Raw genomic sequence first — 20,960 nt, 5'->3', positions numbered from 1 at the left:
GAAATATAATTCGGGTATTCAGATAAATGTTTAGATATTTTCGAGTCCTCAGATCAAATTTTGAATAAAATTTTGGTATTTGAATATTTCAAGTATTTTCGAGTTCCAGTTTATGTATTTTGGGTCTTTTTCGAATCCTAAATATTCAAAATTGAAAATGTATCAAAAATTATAGGTATTTACATGCATCTTAATTATAGACATTACTTTTACCGGACCCGACAGAAACCAACTTACTTAAGTGTGGACCAAAAATATTAAAGTATCTAATTTGTCCAAATGTTTAAGATCTCAAAGAGCAGATCTGATAACCGGCATGGACCCAATCCGAGGATCTGAAAGCCCATGTCTAGTTTTTTATTATTTTAAACTTAGTCATAATTATATGTTGTATATAATGAGTTCCATGTTTTTTAAGAGATATCAAATATATTTGAATACATTGATAATGTAGTTTTAATTATTTAGATATATATTGCTTTTATTTAAAATGTTATTGTTTTGTTTATATTGTTTTTGTTAGGAAAAGAATATATTTCGTTTAATTAGTTAAATTTATAAAGAAGAGGTCCAGCAACTTTTTTATAGTTGATTTTTTAAATGATCCGTCTTTAGTAGCATATATGTTAAATATATAAAATTATATCATTTTAAATATCTTACTTTATTTTGTTTTAATAAGTTAAAGTATGTTGTAAATTCATGAATATATGTTATTTGGAATATTGTAATTTTTTTAATCTATAAAATAGTTAAGAAATGGATTAAGTTATTTTATATTCATTAGTTGGTGTAGTAATTTAATTATGAATATGAATTATGTATACATAAATATTACCAGAATGTTATATCTTATTCTATAAATCAAAATGAATTAATATTCGTTCATAATAATACTTAATATTAATTACGTTTTTTAATATTTAAAAAATATTAAAAAATATATAATTACATTTTAAATACAAAGTTATTGGAAGAATATTATTAAAATCTAATTTAAAAATACTTCTGTTATAATAATATATATATGTACATGACAGTTTTGCATTTATTTATAGTTTTAAGATCCGTTTAACCAAACAACTAGACTATTATGTTATGATTCTATTAGATTTCACTCATAATATTAATTGTGTATTTTATTTAAAATCTAATATATATGATATTTTACTGATAGTTGTTTTCATCTTCAAATAAAATACATATCAAATGGCTTGATAATTATGCATAGCAATGTATGATGAAAATTATGCTTAACTATAATCAATACATAAAGATTGTTTTATGTCATGCATGCAAAGAGTGTGTTTTTTCCTTGTATATAAATTGTTTTACTTTTCTTAATCATCTAAACCATTGGTTGTATAGTAGTTTGTAAAATACAAAATTATAGATGAATTATATTATTTGAGTGATAAACCGATTTACAATGTGTAGGTTAGTATTGGTTAATATGATGTAGAATAAGATCAGGTACATGACTTAACTAAATCTTTTGTATATAAAAAGTTAAAAACCAATGATACAATATAAAATTAGTTAAACTATTTTCATAGTTTTTATATTTTTAATAAAGTAATATATTAATTGATAGATAATTTCATGGGCTTACTATTTTAGTGAGATGAATTTAAAAGAAAAGATGACAGAAATGGAAATTCAACACTGTCACACGCGTCTTTTCTTCTCTCTTTTTAGTTAAAGAAAGATTAATGAATCAATTTCGTGTCTGAACAGAGTAATGCCCCACTTTGCTTATTTCATACTGGCTGTATGTAATGTTGACTGTAGTTTTTCAGTTATAATAGTAATTCACAAGTCACGATCATTCGTCATCTTTTCGAATGATAGATGCGTATGTGTGACATTCTTTCTAAACTATAAATACGACAATCTGGTAGAACACTCAGAAGCACAAACAAAATCATTTACCAAGAAAGAAAAGAGAGGGAAAGTATCATGGGTTCCAAGAAGACGAATGAAGTGGAGATGGTCATTATGGGTGAAACTCAAAGGGATTTGATCAGAGGTCATGATTTCGCGGAGCAGTTGAAGTATTTGGAGTCTAGACATGGAGAGCTCACGGAGCTAATGAGGAAAATCAGTGCACAGGAGCATGTCATCAAGCGCATGAAGTTGTCTCTGCTAGACTATCTCGAAGCCGTCAGTGATATGAAGATCAAAGTGGAGACAATGATTAATGCCATAAACTGATTAATTATGTTGAAACTTGAAAGCGTAGGTCAATAGACTCAAAAAATATTATGAATAAGAAATAAAGCATCTCCTTTTTAATAGTTGATTTCTCGTTTTTACTGTATTTAACTTTACTTAACGCTGATGTCTCCTCTCACCACCAAAAATGAAAATTCAATCGAACTAGAAATGGATTGGATCCGCCAGGAGTTGATCAGAACCAGTTCATTGATCCACATGTGGATCGAGCAACGAAGAGAATTTTCGAATTAAATCTGATCGAGACCTCCTCCAATTTTAAAAGCAATTGATGTGCATGTATACAAAATTGATGTAGACTAAAATAAATAAATGAACAATGAACGTATTAGTTTGTATATATGGCAATTAATAAAACCCTACAGTTCTCTTTACAGTTGATCCGAGGTTTTCGTGGGGACCCCAGATTCCGTAGGGTCCCGATGCGTGAATCCAAAGTATCGAGAAAGAAACTCAGAGACTGGCTATTGTGACTGGAGATATGTTTCTGTAAGTTCTTCTCAATCAATTATCTATTTATTGAACTAATCTGATTAGGAAGATTTTAGCTTTTTGCTCTATAGCCTGAGCTAGCTTGCTGGTTTCTTTGCATAGTCTAAAAGAGTTAGGGTGTTGTATGAATTTAGCAGCGTTTGTTCTTCTGGCTGCAATTTTGTTTTTACTTAGGCCACAGACTTGTACGTTGTTCTCGATTCTTTCCTCTCGAGAGATGGGTAGGTCTTATCTGTTGCGGTCTATCCAACAGAGTTTGGACTTGAGCGAATGAAACATGAGGAAATGCATGGTCCTGCTACTGATGTTGTAGACGAAAAGAAGGAAGATAATGGTGACGAGGAAAAAGAAGATGAGGACGTCAAAAATGAGAGATTATGTGCTTACTTAAAAAGTACATTAAAGTAAGTTGTTAGTCGGCCTATATGTCCAAGGGGGACTAATATATTACTAAAACTCACAGACTCACAGTTACTGATTGCTTTGTTTCAGGTACTACTTTGCTGTTGCCGAATGTGATTCTAGTGCTACTGCTGATTACTTGTACAGTTCATGTGACGGAATTGAGTTAGTAAGATCCTCTATCAAGCTCGACTTAAGATTTATTCCCGATTCCATGGACTTCAATCATCCACCTCTAGAGCTGTAAAATGGGTTGGCTGTCCAATGGGTGTCCATGTCCAAATATATTTGGGATTCCATTAGTTATACCCATATTTCCATATGAGCTTTAAATGGTCAAAATTGGGAAACCAATTAATCTATGGATGTTTGTGGATTTGGTTAATACGGACATGGGTGGCCCAATTAAAAAAAATTCTAGGGTTTCCAAAATTTGGAGGAAAATTGGAAAATTTCATTTCATCGTGAAAGAGAGTTTATGCGACTCCTTTGGCGATTTTGGTGATTAAAACTGAGTTCCATCGGAGAATTGAGTTTTCCCGCCAAAACCGCAAAATGAAGTTTTTCCACCAAAACCGGAAACTCAAGTTTTCCCGCAAAAACAACAAAATTGAGTTTTCCCGCCAAAACCGCAAAATCAAGTTTTCCCACCAAAACCGGAAAATCAAGTTTCCCGCCAAAACTGCAAAATCGAGTTTTTCCGCCAAAATCGGAAAATCGAGTTTTCCCGCCAAAACAGGAAAATCGTGTTCTACCAAAACCGAAAAATCGAGTTTTCTTGCCAAACCCGAAAAATCGAGTTTTCCCGTCAAAACCGTAAAATCGAGTTTTCCCATCAAAACCGTAAAATCAAGTTTTCCTGCCAAAACCGGAAAATCGAGTTTTCCTTGCAAGATTGGAAAATCGAGTTTGTTCGTCAAAACCGCAAAATCGAGTTTTCTGTCAAAACTGTAAAATTTGTAGGCTTATAGATTAAAAATATAAATTTTTCTTATATGGTCCATTATGGATTCCATGGCAGCTCATGTAAACATGGGTGTTAAGTGGGTCTGGTCCTTAATGGACATGGTTTCTAATGAACATGGCCATTCTTTGTTCACAAACAATAAATGGATAAATGGATATGAGCTAATGGACGTGGGCTAACCCAGTTTACAGCTCTATCCACCTCGTGTGAGGTTGCATTTGCTGCTCTTAACTCTGTTAATATTGTTGGTTTAATTGTGATCTTATTTAAAAAAAAAAATGTATAGAGGCACCAGCTAATTATCAAGCTTTGGATTTTCAAAGCCAAGCACTACAGATGAGTAAGGTAACTGTTTCTTGGGATGAAGATGAGCCGCACCGCGTCAAGACCTTAAACCTGCAATTCAGCCCTGGTCAGGTCTCTATGCTTTTATATTTTCTTTAATTTGTTTTTTTTTTTCTTGTAATTTGGCTTAGAATCATCTCTTATCTTATATAGATGCTGCAGCCGTTTATTTTGTTCTGATACTGTTTATAAAATCTTCACAAATCATAGTTGGCATACCTTGAGCTGAAGGAGTTTTTAGCTTCTTATGAGAGTGAATCTGATGATGATGATGAGAAGGAAAAAAGAAAAAATAACATACCGTGACTTGGTCGAATCTGGAGATAAAGACGAGGAGGAGGAGTAAGAGGAGGAGGAGAAAGAGGAGGAGGAGAATGAGCTGGATATGGTAGTACAATTCAATACCGGATTAGAAGATCCGAGTAGCAAATTTCGTGAAAAGAAAAAAGAGAAGTCAGAAACTGATGCGCCTCGGATCATAGACCCGGGCCAGGATGATGTGACCATGGCTGAGCCAGATGATTCTTCAACAAAGGACAAACCATGATGGATTAATGGCGAACATACTGATCTAAAACCAGCTGGTGAGACTGAGGACGAGCTGAAACAGAGTGTGGACGAGCTGGAACCAGCTGAAGAGAGTATGCATGAGCTGAAACCAGCTGAAGTAGATGAGCTGGATGAGCTGAGTGAGCTAAGTGACACTACTTTGGAGCTGGATGAGTAAAATGACACTACTTTGGAGCTGAGTGAGCTAAGTGACACTGAAGATGGAGCTTGTTTAGCTGCTGGGCGAAATGGACCTTGTTCAGCCCAAGGAAAAGTTCATAAAATGTGCAATACAGGTTTGTTTCTTGCCAAATTCGAACAGCCCTTTCTTCAGTCCATGTCAAACCCATTCTTATCAAGAAATATCTGAACAAAGTCAACAAAGAAGTCCTGGTCGTGGGTTGCATTGATTTCTTCAAAGTCAAGTCAAAATTCAACATCTCGGTTCTACAAAAGTCTTTAGTCTTAGTCTTAGTCTTTGTTTGTGTTTTCTAAGTTTCTAGTTTTCTGCAATTTATTTATGCCTTTCTTTGACCATTTCTACTATAAATATGTAATCTCATTCCATGAATAAGACAATCAATTTTTCTTTCAAGTTTATGAGTTTATCTATTTGTTCTTCACTTAGAACAGTCTTTGTTTCTTGTCGAGTGATTCTCCAAGTAAACAAATCTTCCCTTGTTGGTCTTGACATAACATTCCAAACCACAATCGAAGCTGGTAGTATCAAGAGGTCTTTCCGCAACCTTTTTTGTCGCCTTTCAAACCACCAAGTTCTCCCATCTTTGTCGAGTTCATATCCAAAGTCCCGTTGAGTGATCCTGTCCGAATATAGGACGTATCAAAGTGGTATCAGAGCCACTCAACCGGTACTATCTACCCATCTTCTCATCTTTCATTTTCTAAACACTTCTTCTTCTTTCTATCTCAAAATAGGGCCACTGTCTTACCTATCGTCATTCTTCTATAAAGAAAAGAAAAAAAAAAGATCTATAAAAAAAGAAGAAAAAACAAAGTTTGATTTTGGCTAGGTTGTGGAAGAGAAATCCTGATGGCTGAGGAGAAATTCAGCCTTGGAGTGATTAATACAAATTTCAAAATCAATTCCCTTATCTTCCTATCTTGTGTTCATCTCTTGTTTGCTTGGAGATTCCATTGGGTTACTTGATTTGTTCTCATAGAACTTTGAGAGGAAACTCTTGTGTGACCACTATAATCCGAGAGAAACACGTGTGTGGGTGAGGATAAACACTTGAGAGTGTGAGGATTATTTTTATCTGTTAACATTTTGTGTTGAGAATTTTCAGGTTAAGATGTTTGAAGCTGATCAAAGAAGGCTTTTCAGTCAGTTTGAAGTCTAGGAGTTTTGTGACAACCTTGTGGAGAGAGTGGTGAAAGCCCTCAAGGACATCAGAAAGATCCAAAAAAAGCACAACCACACGTGCACCTGTAACTGAATCATCTTTATTCATCAGTGAAAAACCCAAAGGTAAGTCTGAAAACAACCTTGAAGATCTAAAAGATTTTTCAGATTTTTTACCAATTTTTGATGAATATGATGAAGAGCTGATTGAAAGTTTGATCATTTGTGAAGATGAATGTGATCTTCCTTCTCCAAAATCTTATGTTTGATGATGAAGAGACTAATGGACTAACCTGTTTTGAACCGGAGCATCCGAGTAGTCATGATCTATTTTCACGGGATTTTGAGGAAGAGTCATTCGACTACTCACATCAAGGACCGCTTCTTGGCACCAGGAGACCCATGGACGATGATCTATGTCCGATATTTGATGAGGAAGATGAACCTGGTCCAACCTTTGAAGTGGAAGCACCAAGTGTAACATCCATCATCATGGAGAAACAACTTTGCTTTGATCCCGGCACAACTCTTACGCCTTTGTCCACAAACATTCAAGAGCACTGTGAGAAACTTGATTTTATTAATTCTCTGCCTGAAATGTTTGTTAAGATCAGTTCTGAAGATGTGAAACGTTTTGGTTTTGACAAAGTTAAAGAATTTCGTGTTTCAAACTCTATTTTTGAAAACATGGTTAACTCTTTTCAAGTGTTTAAACCCGATAAACTTTCTGATCAAAAACGTTTTCAAATTGACAATGACATCAATTCTAATATTGTTTTGAGTTTTGATCAGTTTCTGAAACATAGCAAGGGTTTTGATGATCTTGAAAAGTTATTAGAGCTTGGTTTACAACAACCAGTTTTCTGTGCTAGACAATCTCGTGATTCATTTGTCTTCAAAGAAAATGGCTTTGATCTGAGTTTTCATAAACATATGAACTGATCACTGGTGATTTGTTTGTATCCACTTGTGCCTTGGACGAACTAATGATATTTAAGACTTTGCTGGAACATAAATCACCTAGAGTTGAAACCGATTTTTGTGATTCTGTTTTGAAGCTTGATATTTTGTGTTTTGATACTGATGATATTGTGGTTTACAACACATTCTTTGAAAAACATATTGAGCCTTTGATAAGTTATTTTCAAACCGAAATTACTCTTTTGTGTTCTGATTTTGAGAAGGATAGGCACATTTTGAAAATGTTCAGTATTATGTTGTGTCTTGATACCATTCTGGTCTGTAATGCTTACTTTGATGTGAATTTTGAAAGGCTGAAACGTGTGCTACATGTTCTAGGAAAAGAAACTTTGATTTCTTATTTGAGCAAGTACATGTCTTGCACATATAATCCTCGTATTCTAGTTTCTGTTTTTAGTGTCCAGGATAAACATGTCCAGTCTCAAAGAAATGTAAAGAACAAAAGCATAGACCGTGCTTATCAACCTGAGATTTGGAGATTCATGTACTCAAGGAAAATGGTTTCGAAACACCAAGAAAGTTTCTGTCCAAAATTTGCCTTCTCTAAATTTTTCACGTCTTTTAAATTCTTTTTGTATGATTCATTTCCTTTTGATACAGGTAAAATGGATTTGAGGTCAAATCCTTTTCAAGCGGGAGGGAATGATGCGCCTCAGATCATAGACCTGGGCCAGGATGATGCGACCATGGGTGAGCCAAATGATTCTTCAATAAAGAACAAACCAGGATGGATTAATGGCGAGCATACTGATCTAAAACCAGCTGGTGAGACTGAGGATGAGCTGAAATAGAGTGTGGACGAGCTGGAACCAGCTGAAACAGAGTGTGGACGAGCTGAAACCAGCTAAAGTAGATGAGCTGGATGAGCTAACTGTGCTAAGTGACACTACTTTGGAGCTGTATGAGCTAAGTGACACTACTTTGGAGCTGAGTGAGCTAAGTGACACTGAAGATGGAGCTGGTTTAGCTGCTGGGCGAAATGAGCCTTGTTCAGCCTAAGGAAAATGTCATAAAAAGTGCAATACGGGTTTGTTTCTTGCCAAATTTGACCAGCCCTTCTTCAGTCCATTTCAAACCGATTCTTATCAAAAAATATCTGAACATGGTCAACAAAGAAGTCCTGGTCGTGGGTTGCATTGATTTCTTCAAAGTCAAGTCAAAATTCAACATCTCGGTTCTACAAAAGTCTTTAGTCTTAGTCTTTGTTTTGTGTTTTCTAAGTTGCTAGTTTTTTACAATTTCTTTATGTCTTTCTTTGACCATTTCTACTATAAATATGTAATCTCTTTCCATGAATAATACAATCGATTTTTCTTTCAAGTTTATGAGTTTATCTCTTTGTTCTTCACTTAGAACAGTCTTTGTTTCTTGTCGAGTGATTCTCCAAGTAAACAAATCTTCCCTTGTTGGTCTTGAATTAACATTCCAAACCACAATCGAAGCCGGTAGTATCAAGAGGTCTTTTTCTGCAACCTTTTGTGTTGCCTTTTAAACCACCAAGTTCTCCCATCTTTGGTGAGCTCATATCCAGAGTCTCGTTGAGTGATCCTGTCCGAATCTAGGATGTATCAGAAACGGTATGGGATGCACAACTAAGTAAAATGCGGGAGGATGAAACAGAAGCATGATGATGATGACAACAAGAAGAAAGAGAAGGGGTTAGAGAAGAAAGTAGCAGCGGAGGAAACAATCATAGCGGAGCTAGAGTTGATAGGAGCTGATGAGAATGGTAATAAAGGTCTAAAAGGCTATAATATTAAAGGGAAAGAAGGTAGAGAGACGGCAGAAGAGAAGATACCTTGGGTTGATCTTGATGACCATTCGAGATTCTCAGTTGCAATCTCTGATCCTTACTATGCTCTAGACCCTACGAATCCACAGTTTAAAAAATAGAAAGTTGATTAAAATTTGGCTCACTTGTTGATGAGAAAAAGCATACGGTTCTTGCACCCAGAACAAATCTTATTAGGTACCTTTATATTGAGACAAGTATGACGAGAGAGTATGATAGTCGAAGCTTACAGTAGCCACCGTCATATATGCATGCGTGTCCTTTCCAGTGCTTCTTTCGCTATTGCTGGCTTTGATATATAACTATGGATAATAATTTAAAAGAATCATGAAGCAAAATGATGATTGTGACTTTTAGAAAATGAGAGCATTACACTATCAGTTACTTTTTCTGAATCTTTAACATGAAGAGGTACTTTTCACTTGAGGGGTACTTTTGGCGTGCTTTATGAAATTTCTATTCGCTAAATGTCCTTATGTTTACCGAGACTTGAGCCTATGGTTATATTTAAAGTAAATACTAGTCATACTCTTTTCTGTTGTATTTAATTGGTAGGTTTATTGGGTCTTGTGCTTAAACAACAATCGTTGGATTGATTTGTAACATTTAATCTGAAGAAACAAAAACACCTAGACGTCTTAAATTTTATTAGGTGTAGCAGAGTTTGTGGTTAGTTGCAACCAAAGTTGTGGTTACGTGGTTGTGGTTAAGCGTAAATAAATTTATGATTGGCTGGTTATACATTGACAAAAAGTTGTGGTCAACTAAATTGAGTACGTGTTGGTTGGTGAGTTGCAACCATAGTTGTGGTTATGTGGTTGTTTTTTGTTTGTTAGTGTCACTATGGAGAGACTGAAGATGTGGTCGTTTGTTGGTTCGTATAAATGAAGTTGTGGTGAATGATGTTTTGTACTTGTGGTTGTGGATGAGAATATGTGTTGAGCGGTCATATGTATGAAAGATATATTGTTCCAGAGTTTGTATCTTTGGTTACACGTTTTGTGGTCTTAATAACGTGTAAAACAACAAGACGCCTTAGATTTTATTAGGTGTTGCAAAGTTTGTGTCAGTTGTGAACATAGTTGTGGTTGACTGGTTATATATTGACAAGAAGTTTTGGTCAACCAAGTTGAATATCCACACAAACACCAAACTAGCCAACTTCATTAATCGAATCAGAACTCCAAATTCCATAAAATTCACAACTTTTAGATCAAATTGAAAACCCAGAAAGACTAAATCTAATCAGGTTTAAAAAATCTATCTAAAGAAAAATCTTCCATAAATCACCACAAGATCCAAAGACACCATTGTCTTGCATGATTGAACATAGCGGCGGATTTAGAAATTAATGTCAGTGAGAAGTTAACAGCGGTGAGAAGTTAACGGCGGTGAGCAGTTAGCGACGGATTATAACTTCGTCTAGTCGGAGGAGCGATATGGAGGCCTCAACTATTCTACAAGTAGATTGGGAGGATAAAATAATTTTAGATGTGTAATACCTTACTGTGTGATTAACAAAGCCGTTGAATCCCTGTGATTTGTGGACAGCAACGGTGAGACTGAATAAAATCGTCGATTTTTAGGATTCAGATGAGAGATATTGGGGTAATGACTCACGAGGAGTGGTCCCGATAAAAAGATTTTTTTTTCTAATTTTTGTGCTACGACTAAATAAAGATATAACTAAGTTTGTTCTGGTTTTTGGGTAGTTTAGACAATAGAAGATAAGAAACTATTTGACATGGAAAAAGTACCTTAGAGTGAGAAAAAGTACGTCTAAGCATAAATTTTTTTTAGAAAATTCAAAATTCCAATGAAAAAAATATAATAAAATCTGTTAAGTTTTATATTTCTCCTCAAAGTGAAGATTTGATTTGATTTATTTGTATCAATTAAATATTTTGAAAATAATCTAATTTATTTTTGATCAATGTTGCTTCAAACTATTTTTATTTTGTATCCTGTGTAACTCTGTTTATGTGTTGTCATCATTACCCCTAGGTTTCAATCAATATACGACTTCTTTTTATTTCTTATAAAATTTAAAAATTAAATTTTTGGATTATTTTTCGAAGTTGATATTGAATTTTACTCATAAATAAAAAATTCAAAATTAAATACATTTTTTTTAACTCAAAATTTTATAATTTTTCGTAACGGAACATATCGTGGATTACAAAAGCCGGCAGAAAATAGTAATATCTCCGGAAGCAATAGCCTAAAAGAGGGAGACAATAACAATGAGGTAAGATAATACGAGAAAAAAATATTAGAGAGCCACAAGTACTAAAGCTGGAACTGATGGACTGATGATAACTCGCAGACACTCCTGAGAAACATGAGACCAAGGATAACCAAAGAACCAATGACTTAGACAAACCCAACCCTGAAGGGTACACCACCAAGCCAAAACAGGCGCACCATCGGGACAAGCATGTACGAGGATAAACTTACATCAACACCAGAGACCGTTGCAAACCGGAGCCAAGGCAGAACCAAGTCAAAACCAAACACCCAGGCTCAAGAACACAAGAACTTGAAATGCTAAAGGGAAAAACACCGGCGAAGATTTACAGGTCTTACACGTGGACACTCGTTATGCAGAATAGCGATCTACAGAGCTAAAACTGGTCACCTCCTTGCAAGAGAAAACCTACAAATCAAACTCACCGCTTCGTCTCGAAACGCTCGCCCAATCCATGTTGGATAAAGGAGAGGTCTAGTAGATTCCTCCACAGCAAATATATCTTACACCGACGAATCCAAAAAGCTAGAACAAGGCGAAAAAAATTTGACCATAACTGCAAGCAACTGAAGAGAAATAGAAGCACCACAACCCAAATCTAAAGCAATCCTCGACTTGACAACAACGACCTTCACCTAAACCACCATAAACCATAGAAACCTAGATTAAACTAAAGAGAAAGAGGAGATCCTCCCTCACATAGCGACAGTGAAGAGCACCGCCAACCACGGAGGAAGATCAGACGACCTGGAATTTTCTTCTTCTTTTCTCTCTCGACGGCTTGACCTAATTGATTTTCTATGTCTTTTTGTTCAAAATTAAATACATTATAATAAAAAAAAAATTTTAATTAGAAAAATTCCCCAACAATTGCATTTATGGATTACATATAATAAGAGAGATATACAAACATTATAATTTTGGTCACACAGAATCTCAATTTATGCCACATCTCATTACTGATAATTAGGATATCAAGATTTTTAGATATAGTTGAATTTTCTGATATCAAAACTAATCTATCTAGATTTCTTTCATTTTAAAATACAGAAAACTATATTATCTAAATACTTTTTACCATAAAAAATCGTATATATATTACTGTTATTTACCATTGATGGATTATCTACCTATTTTTAAAACTCTACCCTCCCACTTGTCCATGATTATAAATCTATATATAAGATTATGGGATTGGAGTGAGGTGTTGATATAGACGATTGATACATATGGGTATGTGTTGGATCACTTCACTTCCAGAAGATGTTATTATAGAATGTGTGGCTCGTGTACCTAGACGTTACTATCCCTCTCTTTCTCTGGTTTCGAAGTTCTGTCGATCTCTTATAGCATCGCCACAACTATACGCGAGACGGTCTCTCTTGGACCGCACCGAATGCTGTCTCTATGTTACCATTTATTCACGCGACGATGGTTACGACCGTTTGTATACTCTACGTCAGAAAATCAACTCTAGTGGAGATTATTGCTTGGTCCCTATCCCATCACTCCCTCCAATGCCTTCTTCTGGCAGCTACGTGGCTGTTGGTTCAAAGATCTACGTAATGGGCGGATCTTGCTTTGAAGTCTCATCTAATGCATTAACACTCATCGATTGCCCGCTTCACACGGCAAATCATCATCTCCCTAACATGCCAAGGGCAGTCGCTAGTTCGGTCTCTGGCTATATAAACGAGAAAATATATGTCATTGGAGGATGCCGTTCACGTTTCCCAGTGTTTTCAGAGGGGCCCATGGATGTCATGGTGTTTGACGTAAAATCTGAAACTTGGGAGTCCAAAACAAGACCAGACAATCTGGTGTTCGATTGGTATTCTAATAGTGCAGTGACGTGGGATGATAAAATTTATTTCAGGGTTTTAAAGCATGGCTTTGTTTACGATCCGAGTCAAGATAAAATGGAGAAAGACGACATGTTAAAATCTTATTATTGGGTCGGTAGTGAATGTGTTATCGAGGGAGTATTGTACTACTATTCTACAGCTTCGAAGATTTTAAGAAGTTATGATTTAAAAGAAAGGTGTTGGAAAAGGGTCAAGGGTGAGATAGGATTGAGCGGGACTACTCGTGCACGCACGGTGACGTACGATAAGAAGGTGGTTGTGTTTTTAGAGAAAGATATTGATCGGAATAAAGTAGAACTTTGGTGTGCTGAGATCAAACTAGAAAGGGATGAACAAGGAGAGATTTGTGCAAGACTTGATTGGTGTGGTTGTGTGTTTGAGGGACACTCTAGATTGATGAATTGTCTAGTTCTTAAGGTTTGATGCTTTATGCGAATAAGTTTAAATTGAACCTCATTTAGATGAAACCAAATATTTGGTCTCATATGCATTTTGATGGACCTATCAAAAATTCCTGATTAATTGGTTAAATGTATTTTGTAATCAAAGTTGGTATCTCAACAACTTATTTATTGTCAATTTATGAAGTTGATGGAGGTGAACTAATTAACCAAAACTTAGATTGTACTTGTTAGACTCATTAGTGCCGCATCACTGATATCTTGTTTGCTCATAGTTGAAAATGTTTGTTTTATTCCAGTCTTTCTTATTTCCACTTTTCTTCGCTTGTCAATGGTGAATCTAATTCAGACTCTTTTGTTTCGTCCCACGACATGTTAACTTCCTTACTAAGAACATGTTTTGTTTCTCTTGTCTTCATTTTATTTATCAGAGGGGTTATTGGAACAAATTCTTTTGTAAAACTTGATGATTCTGAAAGTTGAGAAAATTTTAAAAGATGAATAGAGTTAACAAATTTTATCAAATATTTTTATATAGAAATCATTTGGTTGCCATTGATTTGTTAGAAATTGATTGTTATTAGATTTTCCATTACTTCAGAACCAATGCATATTACATACCTAAAAATATATTAATCTAAAATTTGGGGAAGGAAATAATTTTTTTCAATTAAAGTTTCAAACCAACATCTATAGCAGTAGACGGTGGTACACTTATTTACCAACAATTACAGTAACCGAAAACTCAAAAACAATGAATCCATCGCCACCCTTGATCTGCTCTCTCTCCCGTGGGCGTTCCGTGACAGTTATTTCAGAGGCTTAGTAGTGGTTCAAGTAGGTTCTGCGTCTGAACTTGTTGTAGTCTGGCATATCTTGGATCGGACCAATGGCTGAGATTGCAATGTCCTGCGCATTATCCCCAAAATAAACCCTTTATTACCCTTTGCGTTTTGAACTCCCTTTTTTTCTTTTATTCTTGCTTGTTTGGATAGATAAATAGGACGAGAGAGATAGATAAACTTACCTTGTCATAGATATACTTTGTTGGCAACACGTTTGATAGTGCTGGCATCAACAGCATCGATCCTAGCAAAGAGTTCAGCGGATGGGATTCGTCTCCCATAGGTCAGCAGCTGCGTATATCACAAGTCTCGGTAAGTTTTATACAATTGATTTTGCAGGTTACAAAAAAGTAAAGCATAAACTAGAACAAAAACTAAGATTTTAAAATCAGTTGAAATTGTTCTACAAACACGTGAGTCAGAAGCTGAAGCTGAAGCTGTCTCTTGGGAAGTTGAGTGTTAACCTGATTCCGCGCACGTGTCACATCAGCGTTTGAAACTCGGAAGGCCAACTTGGTTTACCTCATGAAAGACACAATAAGGCTCACTTATTTGAGCTAATAAGGCCTTATGAAGAAGAATGTAGGCCCACTACGGGTCGGGTTTAAGGCATGGATCTGGAGAAAACCCTAGCCGAAATGGTAAAGACGCATATATAAACTTGTGGGAGATTAAACGCCCTACTCCTTTGCGAGAGACTCAGCTGCGTTTGAGCAAAACTCCTGTTGTGGAACAATTAGCCATGGCGACAGGTAAAACTGTGAAAGACGTCTCGCCTCATGACTTCGTCAAGGCTTACGCTTCTCATCTCAAGCGATCTGGCAAGGTCAGTGCTCTTCTTCTCATCCTAAATCAACCAAAGTCTACACATTTCTGATTTTCGGTTTCATATGTTGTGGTTTTGCATTGTAATTGGTTATCATACAGTCTACTAGTCAATAACAAATGCATGTTATATTGTCGGATTGAAAATTAGTAACTATAAATCAAAACCTGTAGCTTTCAGTGTTTTTTTCATACTGAATTCGTAATATGATGTCGTTTGTTCGCTTATTAGTGTCTTTTTGATCAATTGAATGATTTGTCTTGTCTGTACCGTAAGTTAGTTGAAAGATGTTTGTAATTGGCCATGGTCATCACTAGTTGTTTACTGCTGCTTCTTGACTTTGTTTCTTTCTCACGTATATGCTTCGAATTCTTAATGTAATGTCTCTTGTTGGGAACATTAATTGAAGCCCAAGCAACTCTTTTTTTTACTATGTTGATAACCGTTTATTAATGTAATGCCTTTTTATTTTTTTTCAGATCGAGCTTCCCCCATGGACAGACATTGTGAAGACCGGTAAGTTGAAGGAGCTTGCCCCATATGATCCTGATTGGTACTACATCAGAGCTGGTAATCTCTCTTTCTCTTTCCCTTAGTCTTGCTATATCTCTGCAACGCATGAAGAATTTTTTTTTTTTACAATACCCTCTTTTTATGCAGCATCTATGGCAAGGAAAGTGTACCTGAGGGGAGGTCTTGGCGTTGGTGCTTTCCGGAGAATCTATGGTGGAAGCAAGAGAAATGGCAGTCGCCCACCACACTTCTGCAAAAGCAGCGGTGGTATTGCCCGTCACATCCTCCAGCAGTTGGAGACTATGAACATTGTTGAGATTGACACCAAAGGGTAACATTACTTCCTTTAAAATCAAAACCTTTTCTTTGTATATCTTTCTTTGAAAAAGAGGCTGATGGTTACAAACTCTCTTTGTTTGTTGTCTTTCAGAGGAAGAAGAATCACTTCCAGTGGTCAACGGGATTTGGACCAGGTTGCTGGACGTATTGCAGCTGAAATTTGAAGATCTGAATCTTGTTTTTAGTTCTTCTACTACTTTTGAAACCCAATGTTCTGTTTTTAGTCCTTTGTCTTTTACTCTCAAGAACCATTATCAATATCATTTGCTGAAGACTTGCTCTCATAATGTTCAAAACTTGTTATCTTTTTTTGTTGGCTCTTTGAACATCTAAACATCGTCAGCTGAACTATAAGACAATTCAAAGTGTTTTAGTGGAAAGCTAGTTTCTGAATAAGCTTTGAACCAAGCTGTGTAAACTTGCAGGTTTCAAATGATAGAATACAGGATGAATCTGAGTATCTGAGAGTTACTTGCTCATTACTGTGATGATAACAAAAGATTGATCATGAACGTGGAAACAAATGCATGCAAGTTGCAACTCATAAATGGCTTCTTCAAATGGTAACAATTTTGTTTGGCGAGTTATGATGATAATATGGACAACGACAACAACAAGAAAAGAAGATAGTGAAGCAATGTGCAAATGGAATGGAAGGCAAAGTTTTTTCAAAGGTCTTGCTGGTACAAGAGATCGCTCATGTAAGATCCTGTTTCACTCCAAGACGATGTACTGCAGCATCTCTTGTGTTGTGTCTTGTGAAACTTGGGATCTCGAGGTATCGTCGGGTGCTTGCTCGACCTTCAATAGCAAACAACCACAACAACAGTTTATCTGTCCGAATACTCCTTGTAATGTTTCTATCAAGATGAGAACTGAACTCAATGAGTGTGTTATTATTTACCTTCTGGGGATGAATGGTCGATCAAAGTATGGCATTGGTTGTGCCTTTGGGATTAATTCTTTCCTCAACCTTCTTAACTCTTCTTCTTCTGCTACCTTTTGTTGCTCTTTTCTTTCTGCTTTGTATTGCTCTATTAGGCTCAATTTCTCAGCAACCTGGTACAATGAAACGACCACAAACCATGAAGCTGAACTGCTGAGATTTATACTAAAACCTGAAACATACATGTCTCTCAAGTATTGGATGAATGTAATCATTGCAAGGTCTTTTTACCTGGTAGTCAAATTCTGCACGCTCCATTGCTCGAATGTCTGAGTGGAGCTTCAAGTCTATTGGTGTTGTGATACCTTTCACATGAGGCTTAACCAGACTCTGAAACAGAGAAAAACAACATTGCAATGTTTAATTAACCTTCTTCAAAAGCTTTTTTTACTTGATAAACGATATCATCTTACAGTACCACATCAATATCAAAAAACTCTATAAACGATATGGTATTGATATAACTTAATGCTAATAAAAAGCAAAGGATAGTCTCACCTCAGGTTCATCAGTTGTCCAGGGAAGACCTTGAGCTATTGGGATTCTCATTTTTTCTTCCTCTATGGTCATCTCTTGTAGCTTCTTTGCTAACTCTTCTTCTTTCATTCGTCCACGTTCCTACGTACACATAGACCAACAATCACAAACAAATCATATCTTAATTTGATTCTGCCAAGTTTTATACCTCAGTTCTAAGTTTGAATGGCTTCAGAGAAGTGACTTTGACCTGCTTCTTCTTTGATATTCTACTACCCATTGAAGCAGAGGAGTCCAAGCTCTACACCAACCATACAAGGAGAGAGAGATATTCAAGATGATCACTAAGAGTCTAGATAAAACCAGATGTTTGCATACATGAAAGCTAACACACTTACATTTCTTCTGCTCCTCCTCCCACCATTTGAATTAAGGCTTGAAACACTGTAACATCACCCAATCAGACAGAACAAAACTGAAGTATTCATAAGAAAAGTGGATAATTTGAACAAAAATCTCCATTTGGTTACCTGATGTTGTCCCATGATGAACAAACTGAGGCGTGAGGTTGTTGTTCTAGTCCAAGATTGGTAGCTGTTAGAACCAAATCAGATGGAGAAAACGAGGAACTCCAAGTGACTTGGTCAGTCTCAGCTTCCTCTTGACACTTGGGCTGCTTCAGGCTCATCCCAGGCAACTCCCATCTCAGAGCTTTCTTAATCTTCTTATCCTCCTTTTCGTTGCCTTCTTTTACCTTTGCAAAGGGGAAGCAAGTAAGCTTCTCGAATGCCTTAACGAGATGCATCACTTTACCATATTCAGGGAGGCTCCTTCTGGCTTCCTCAAGCACCTTTTCTCTTCTCCTCTTCATCGAACAAACATCGATTTCATCTTCTTCCTCCACATTCTGGCTGGATTCTCCAGTTTCGACCTCCGAATCTCCTCGCTTTTTGAAGAACTCTTCATGCGAAGCACGAAGAGTTTCATACGCAACACAAACGCATTTCTTCATGTTCTTAGCTCCACACTTACAGTCCACTCGTGTCACCACAGACGCTGAATCTTCCTCCTTCTTCTTCTTCTTCTTCTTCTTCACCACCACGAATCTCCTCTCTCTGATACGATTCCGTGGCGAAAACGCCGCCTGGGTCGGATTAAGCTTCGATCTCGTAACCTTCTCCGCAGATTCACTCGACTTCGAGGACGCAAACCCGGTGATCCTCGCGCGCGAGACGTTAGGGTTCGAGTTCTCCGATGAGACTGAAACCACTTGAGCATCCGATCGAAATCTGATCGGATCCATCGGTAGAGTCTCGGGTTTAGCATTCTTCGACTCCATCGGAGATGATGACAGAGTATTGATTCGCGAAAGGGATGAATCAAAAACGCAATCGCAATTAGGGTTTGTTTCAAGTGAGTGATGCAAAGTATTGGTAAGGGAAGAAGAAGAGATAGAGAGAGGAGCAGAGGAGGGAAAATGGAGGGCAAAGTATGACCGTTGCGACTTCTTTGGAGGCGCAATTTTGTAACGGTTCGTTAATTACGGGATTAATTGTTTAATTTCAAATTTTTTGGTTTTAATGCTCCGGATAATTATGTATGTCCATTGGGTTAGGGCCCAAATTTAACATTGGCCTTTGTTTCTTCCTAAATGCCACGTCGGACCTTCTATCTGAAACCAAAGTTCTTGTTCATGCTTCTTTCTTCCTTCCCTCCCTCGCTTATTAATCTCTCTGTTTCTCTACTCTCTCTCTCTCCTCTCACTCTTACTCTCGTTTTCTCGGGAAAGTGACGAAAAATTGATTCTTTTAGCTATCTCCATGCTCATAGTTCTTGGGTGATTGGTGAGTCTCTTTTCGCGAATCATCTCTGGGTTCCAACGAGCTTGGCGTCGATGGAAGATCATCAAGAATTCGAGAAACCCATCTTCGAATTACACAACGGGAAGGTTCGAAGCTCTCGAAAGAAGAAGAATCGTTTAGGAGAGTCGATGAATCATCATTACGAAGAGATCTTTTGCTACTATGGATTGAGGGAAAGCTCGAAGAAGAGAACAACCCAGAAATCTCTGCGGGTTAAGAAGAAGCGTCTGGTTCGTTGCGGAGAGTGCGGTAAAGGGTTTCGATATGAGAAGTGCCTGAGGAATCATAGCGAAACTATGCATCCGTTGAAAGAGAAGAAGAAGAAGAGCGAATCTATGAGAAGGGATCTGTTGTGTTTCTTAAGGAGTGGTGGTGTGCGGAGGAGAAAGAGGTCGAAAAGAGTTTCCAGGTACAAGAAGAGTCTTCCTCCACTCTCTGTTTCGTCTTCTTCTTCTTCTTCTTCTTCTTCTTCTTCTGCGTTTGGGAATGATGGAGAACTGTTGGAAGTCGCTGAGTCTCTGATTATGTTGTCTAAGAGTGCTGATGCTCTGTTTTCGAATCTAGAGTTGAATGAGAGAGAATGTGAAGATGGGTTTTTGGGTAATGAGCAAAAGCTAGTTGGGTCTTTGAGTAATGAGCTTAAACTTGTGGGGATTAGAACTGATTCTAATGGAACATCGAAAGAGCTTTTGGGTTTCTTGGGAGACAAGAAGGTTATGAAAGAAGATGAGGTAGGAGCAGAGAGTTTTGGGGAAGAAGTTAGGTTGGAGAGAGTGAGCTTGGACGATAAGAAAGCTGAAACGGATACAGAGCAGAAACTTGGGGGTCAAGAAGCTGTGTTTGAAGTTTCAAATTCAGCAAGTAAGGGTTTTCAGATGAACAATGAGCATAGGTGCAGGCTCTGTGAGAGGGTTTTCACGACGTATCAAGCTCTCGGTGGTCATCAAACGTTTCATAGAATGAAGAACAATTCTGAAAAGTCAAAGCATGAGATGCAGAGAAGAGTCAGTAGAAGCTGAAGTTGAGAGTGGCTCAGTGACATTGAAGAAGAAGATAAGCTCTCCCTCACTCACTCTTTTTCTGTAATGGAGTTTTTGGAATTTTGTATTCAAACTCCATTGTCCTTGTCTTGTAAAGTGTAACATACGTAAAAGACTTTGCTTTTTTGAAGTCTTTAGTTTCGAAGTTGTACAGTTTCATTGTAGTCTTGCTATGGTTTAGTGATCAGGGAAAAAAAAAACTCGAGACTTTTTGGGGTTCCTTTCTTGTTTCTCAAGAAACTGAAGAAATCATTTTGCATTAAGCTAATCCTAAGATCTATTTGTTTAAAAAAAAAAAAAGAGTAGGAGTAGCTAAGCTTATTGTCGACTTCACATAAAGAGTTGTCAATTTGTGTTTTAATAATCTTTACTATTCCTAATTCTTTTCTATCAAAATTATTATTGTTTGGGCATGAAAGTAGGAAGAAACCTATGATTAGCTTTATACAAAAAAAAAAAAAAAAAAAAAAGA

The 20,960-nt window shown here is 36.6% G+C and overlaps 4 protein-coding genes across 4 annotated transcripts; 3 read left to right on the top strand and 1 right to left on the bottom strand.

The window, feature by feature from the left end:
* Positions 1-12,603: 12,603 nt before the first annotated feature.
* On the top strand, positions 12,604-13,662 carry LOC106330110 (F-box/kelch-repeat protein At4g38940-like). The gene has a single exon (XM_013768658.1). It carries the CDS (start codon positions 12,604-12,606, stop codon positions 13,660-13,662), a length of 1,059 nt encoding a protein of 352 aa, XP_013624112.1.
* A 1,455-nt stretch (positions 13,663-15,117) lies between these two features.
* LOC106328670 (40S ribosomal protein S19-1-like) lies at positions 15,118-16,472 on the top strand. The gene is made up of 4 exons (XM_013767157.1): positions 15,118-15,311; positions 15,791-15,881; positions 15,972-16,155; positions 16,255-16,472. The coding sequence occupies exons 1-4, from the start codon at positions 15,228-15,230 to the stop codon at positions 16,325-16,327; spliced, it is 432 nt and encodes a 143-aa protein (XP_013622611.1). The 5' UTR covers positions 15,118-15,227; the 3' UTR covers positions 16,328-16,472.
* On the bottom strand, positions 16,391-19,018 carry LOC106328669. The gene is made up of 7 exons (XM_013767156.1): positions 18,117-19,018; positions 17,985-18,030; positions 17,795-17,887; positions 17,608-17,727; positions 17,341-17,439; positions 17,068-17,222; positions 16,391-16,964 (listed from the first exon to the last, which is right to left on the bottom strand). Exons 1-7 carry the CDS (start codon positions 18,923-18,925, stop codon positions 16,832-16,834), a joined length of 1,455 nt encoding a protein of 484 aa, XP_013622610.1. The 5' UTR covers positions 18,926-19,018; the 3' UTR covers positions 16,391-16,831.
* Positions 19,019-19,480: 462 nt separating this feature from the next.
* LOC106330109 lies at positions 19,481-20,487 on the top strand. Its single transcript, XM_013768657.1, has one exon. The coding sequence runs from the start codon at positions 19,481-19,483 to the stop codon at positions 20,465-20,467; it is 987 nt and encodes a 328-aa protein (XP_013624111.1). The 3' UTR covers positions 20,468-20,487.
* Positions 20,488-20,960: the final 473 nt, after the last annotated feature.

The sequence above is a fragment of the Brassica oleracea genome, chromosome C3 (genome assembly GCF_000695525.1).
Source record: "Brassica oleracea var. oleracea cultivar TO1000 chromosome C3, BOL, whole genome shotgun sequence".
Taxonomy (NCBI): Eukaryota; Viridiplantae; Streptophyta; class Magnoliopsida; order Brassicales; family Brassicaceae; genus Brassica; species Brassica oleracea.
The sequence above is the reverse complement of the archived record's forward strand: the minus strand, read 5'-3'. Positions and strand labels throughout refer to the sequence as shown.

Bases quoted from the DNA above. Each gene is read 5' to 3' on its own strand.
- LOC106330110 (XM_013768658.1), top strand. From the start codon at position 12,604: ATGGGTATGTGTTGGATCACTTCACTTCCAGAAGATGTTATTATAGAA.
- LOC106328670 (XM_013767157.1), top strand. From the start codon at position 15,228: ATGGCGACAGGTAAAACTGTGAAAGACGTCTCGCCTCATGACTTCGTC. The intron at 15,882-15,971 runs GTAATCTCTCTT...CTTTTTATGCAG, and splicing joins TTGGTACTACATCAGAGCTG to CATCTATGGCAAGGAAAGTG. The intron at 16,156-16,254 runs GTAACATTACTT...GTTGTCTTTCAG, and splicing joins GTTGAGATTGACACCAAAGG to AGGAAGAAGAATCACTTCCA.
- LOC106328669 (XM_013767156.1), bottom strand. From the start codon at position 18,925: ATGGAGTCGAAGAATGCTAAACCCGAGACTCTACCGATGGATCCGATC. The intron at 17,728-17,794 runs GTATAAAACTTG...ATGTGTACGTAG, and splicing joins CATTCAAACTTAGAACTGAG to GAACGTGGACGAATGAAAGA. The intron at 17,223-17,340 runs GTAAAAAGACCT...TCATTGTACCAG, and splicing joins GTGCAGAATTTGACTACCAG to GTTGCTGAGAAATTGAGCCT.
- LOC106330109 (XM_013768657.1), top strand. From the start codon at position 19,481: ATGGAAGATCATCAAGAATTCGAGAAACCCATCTTCGAATTACACAAC.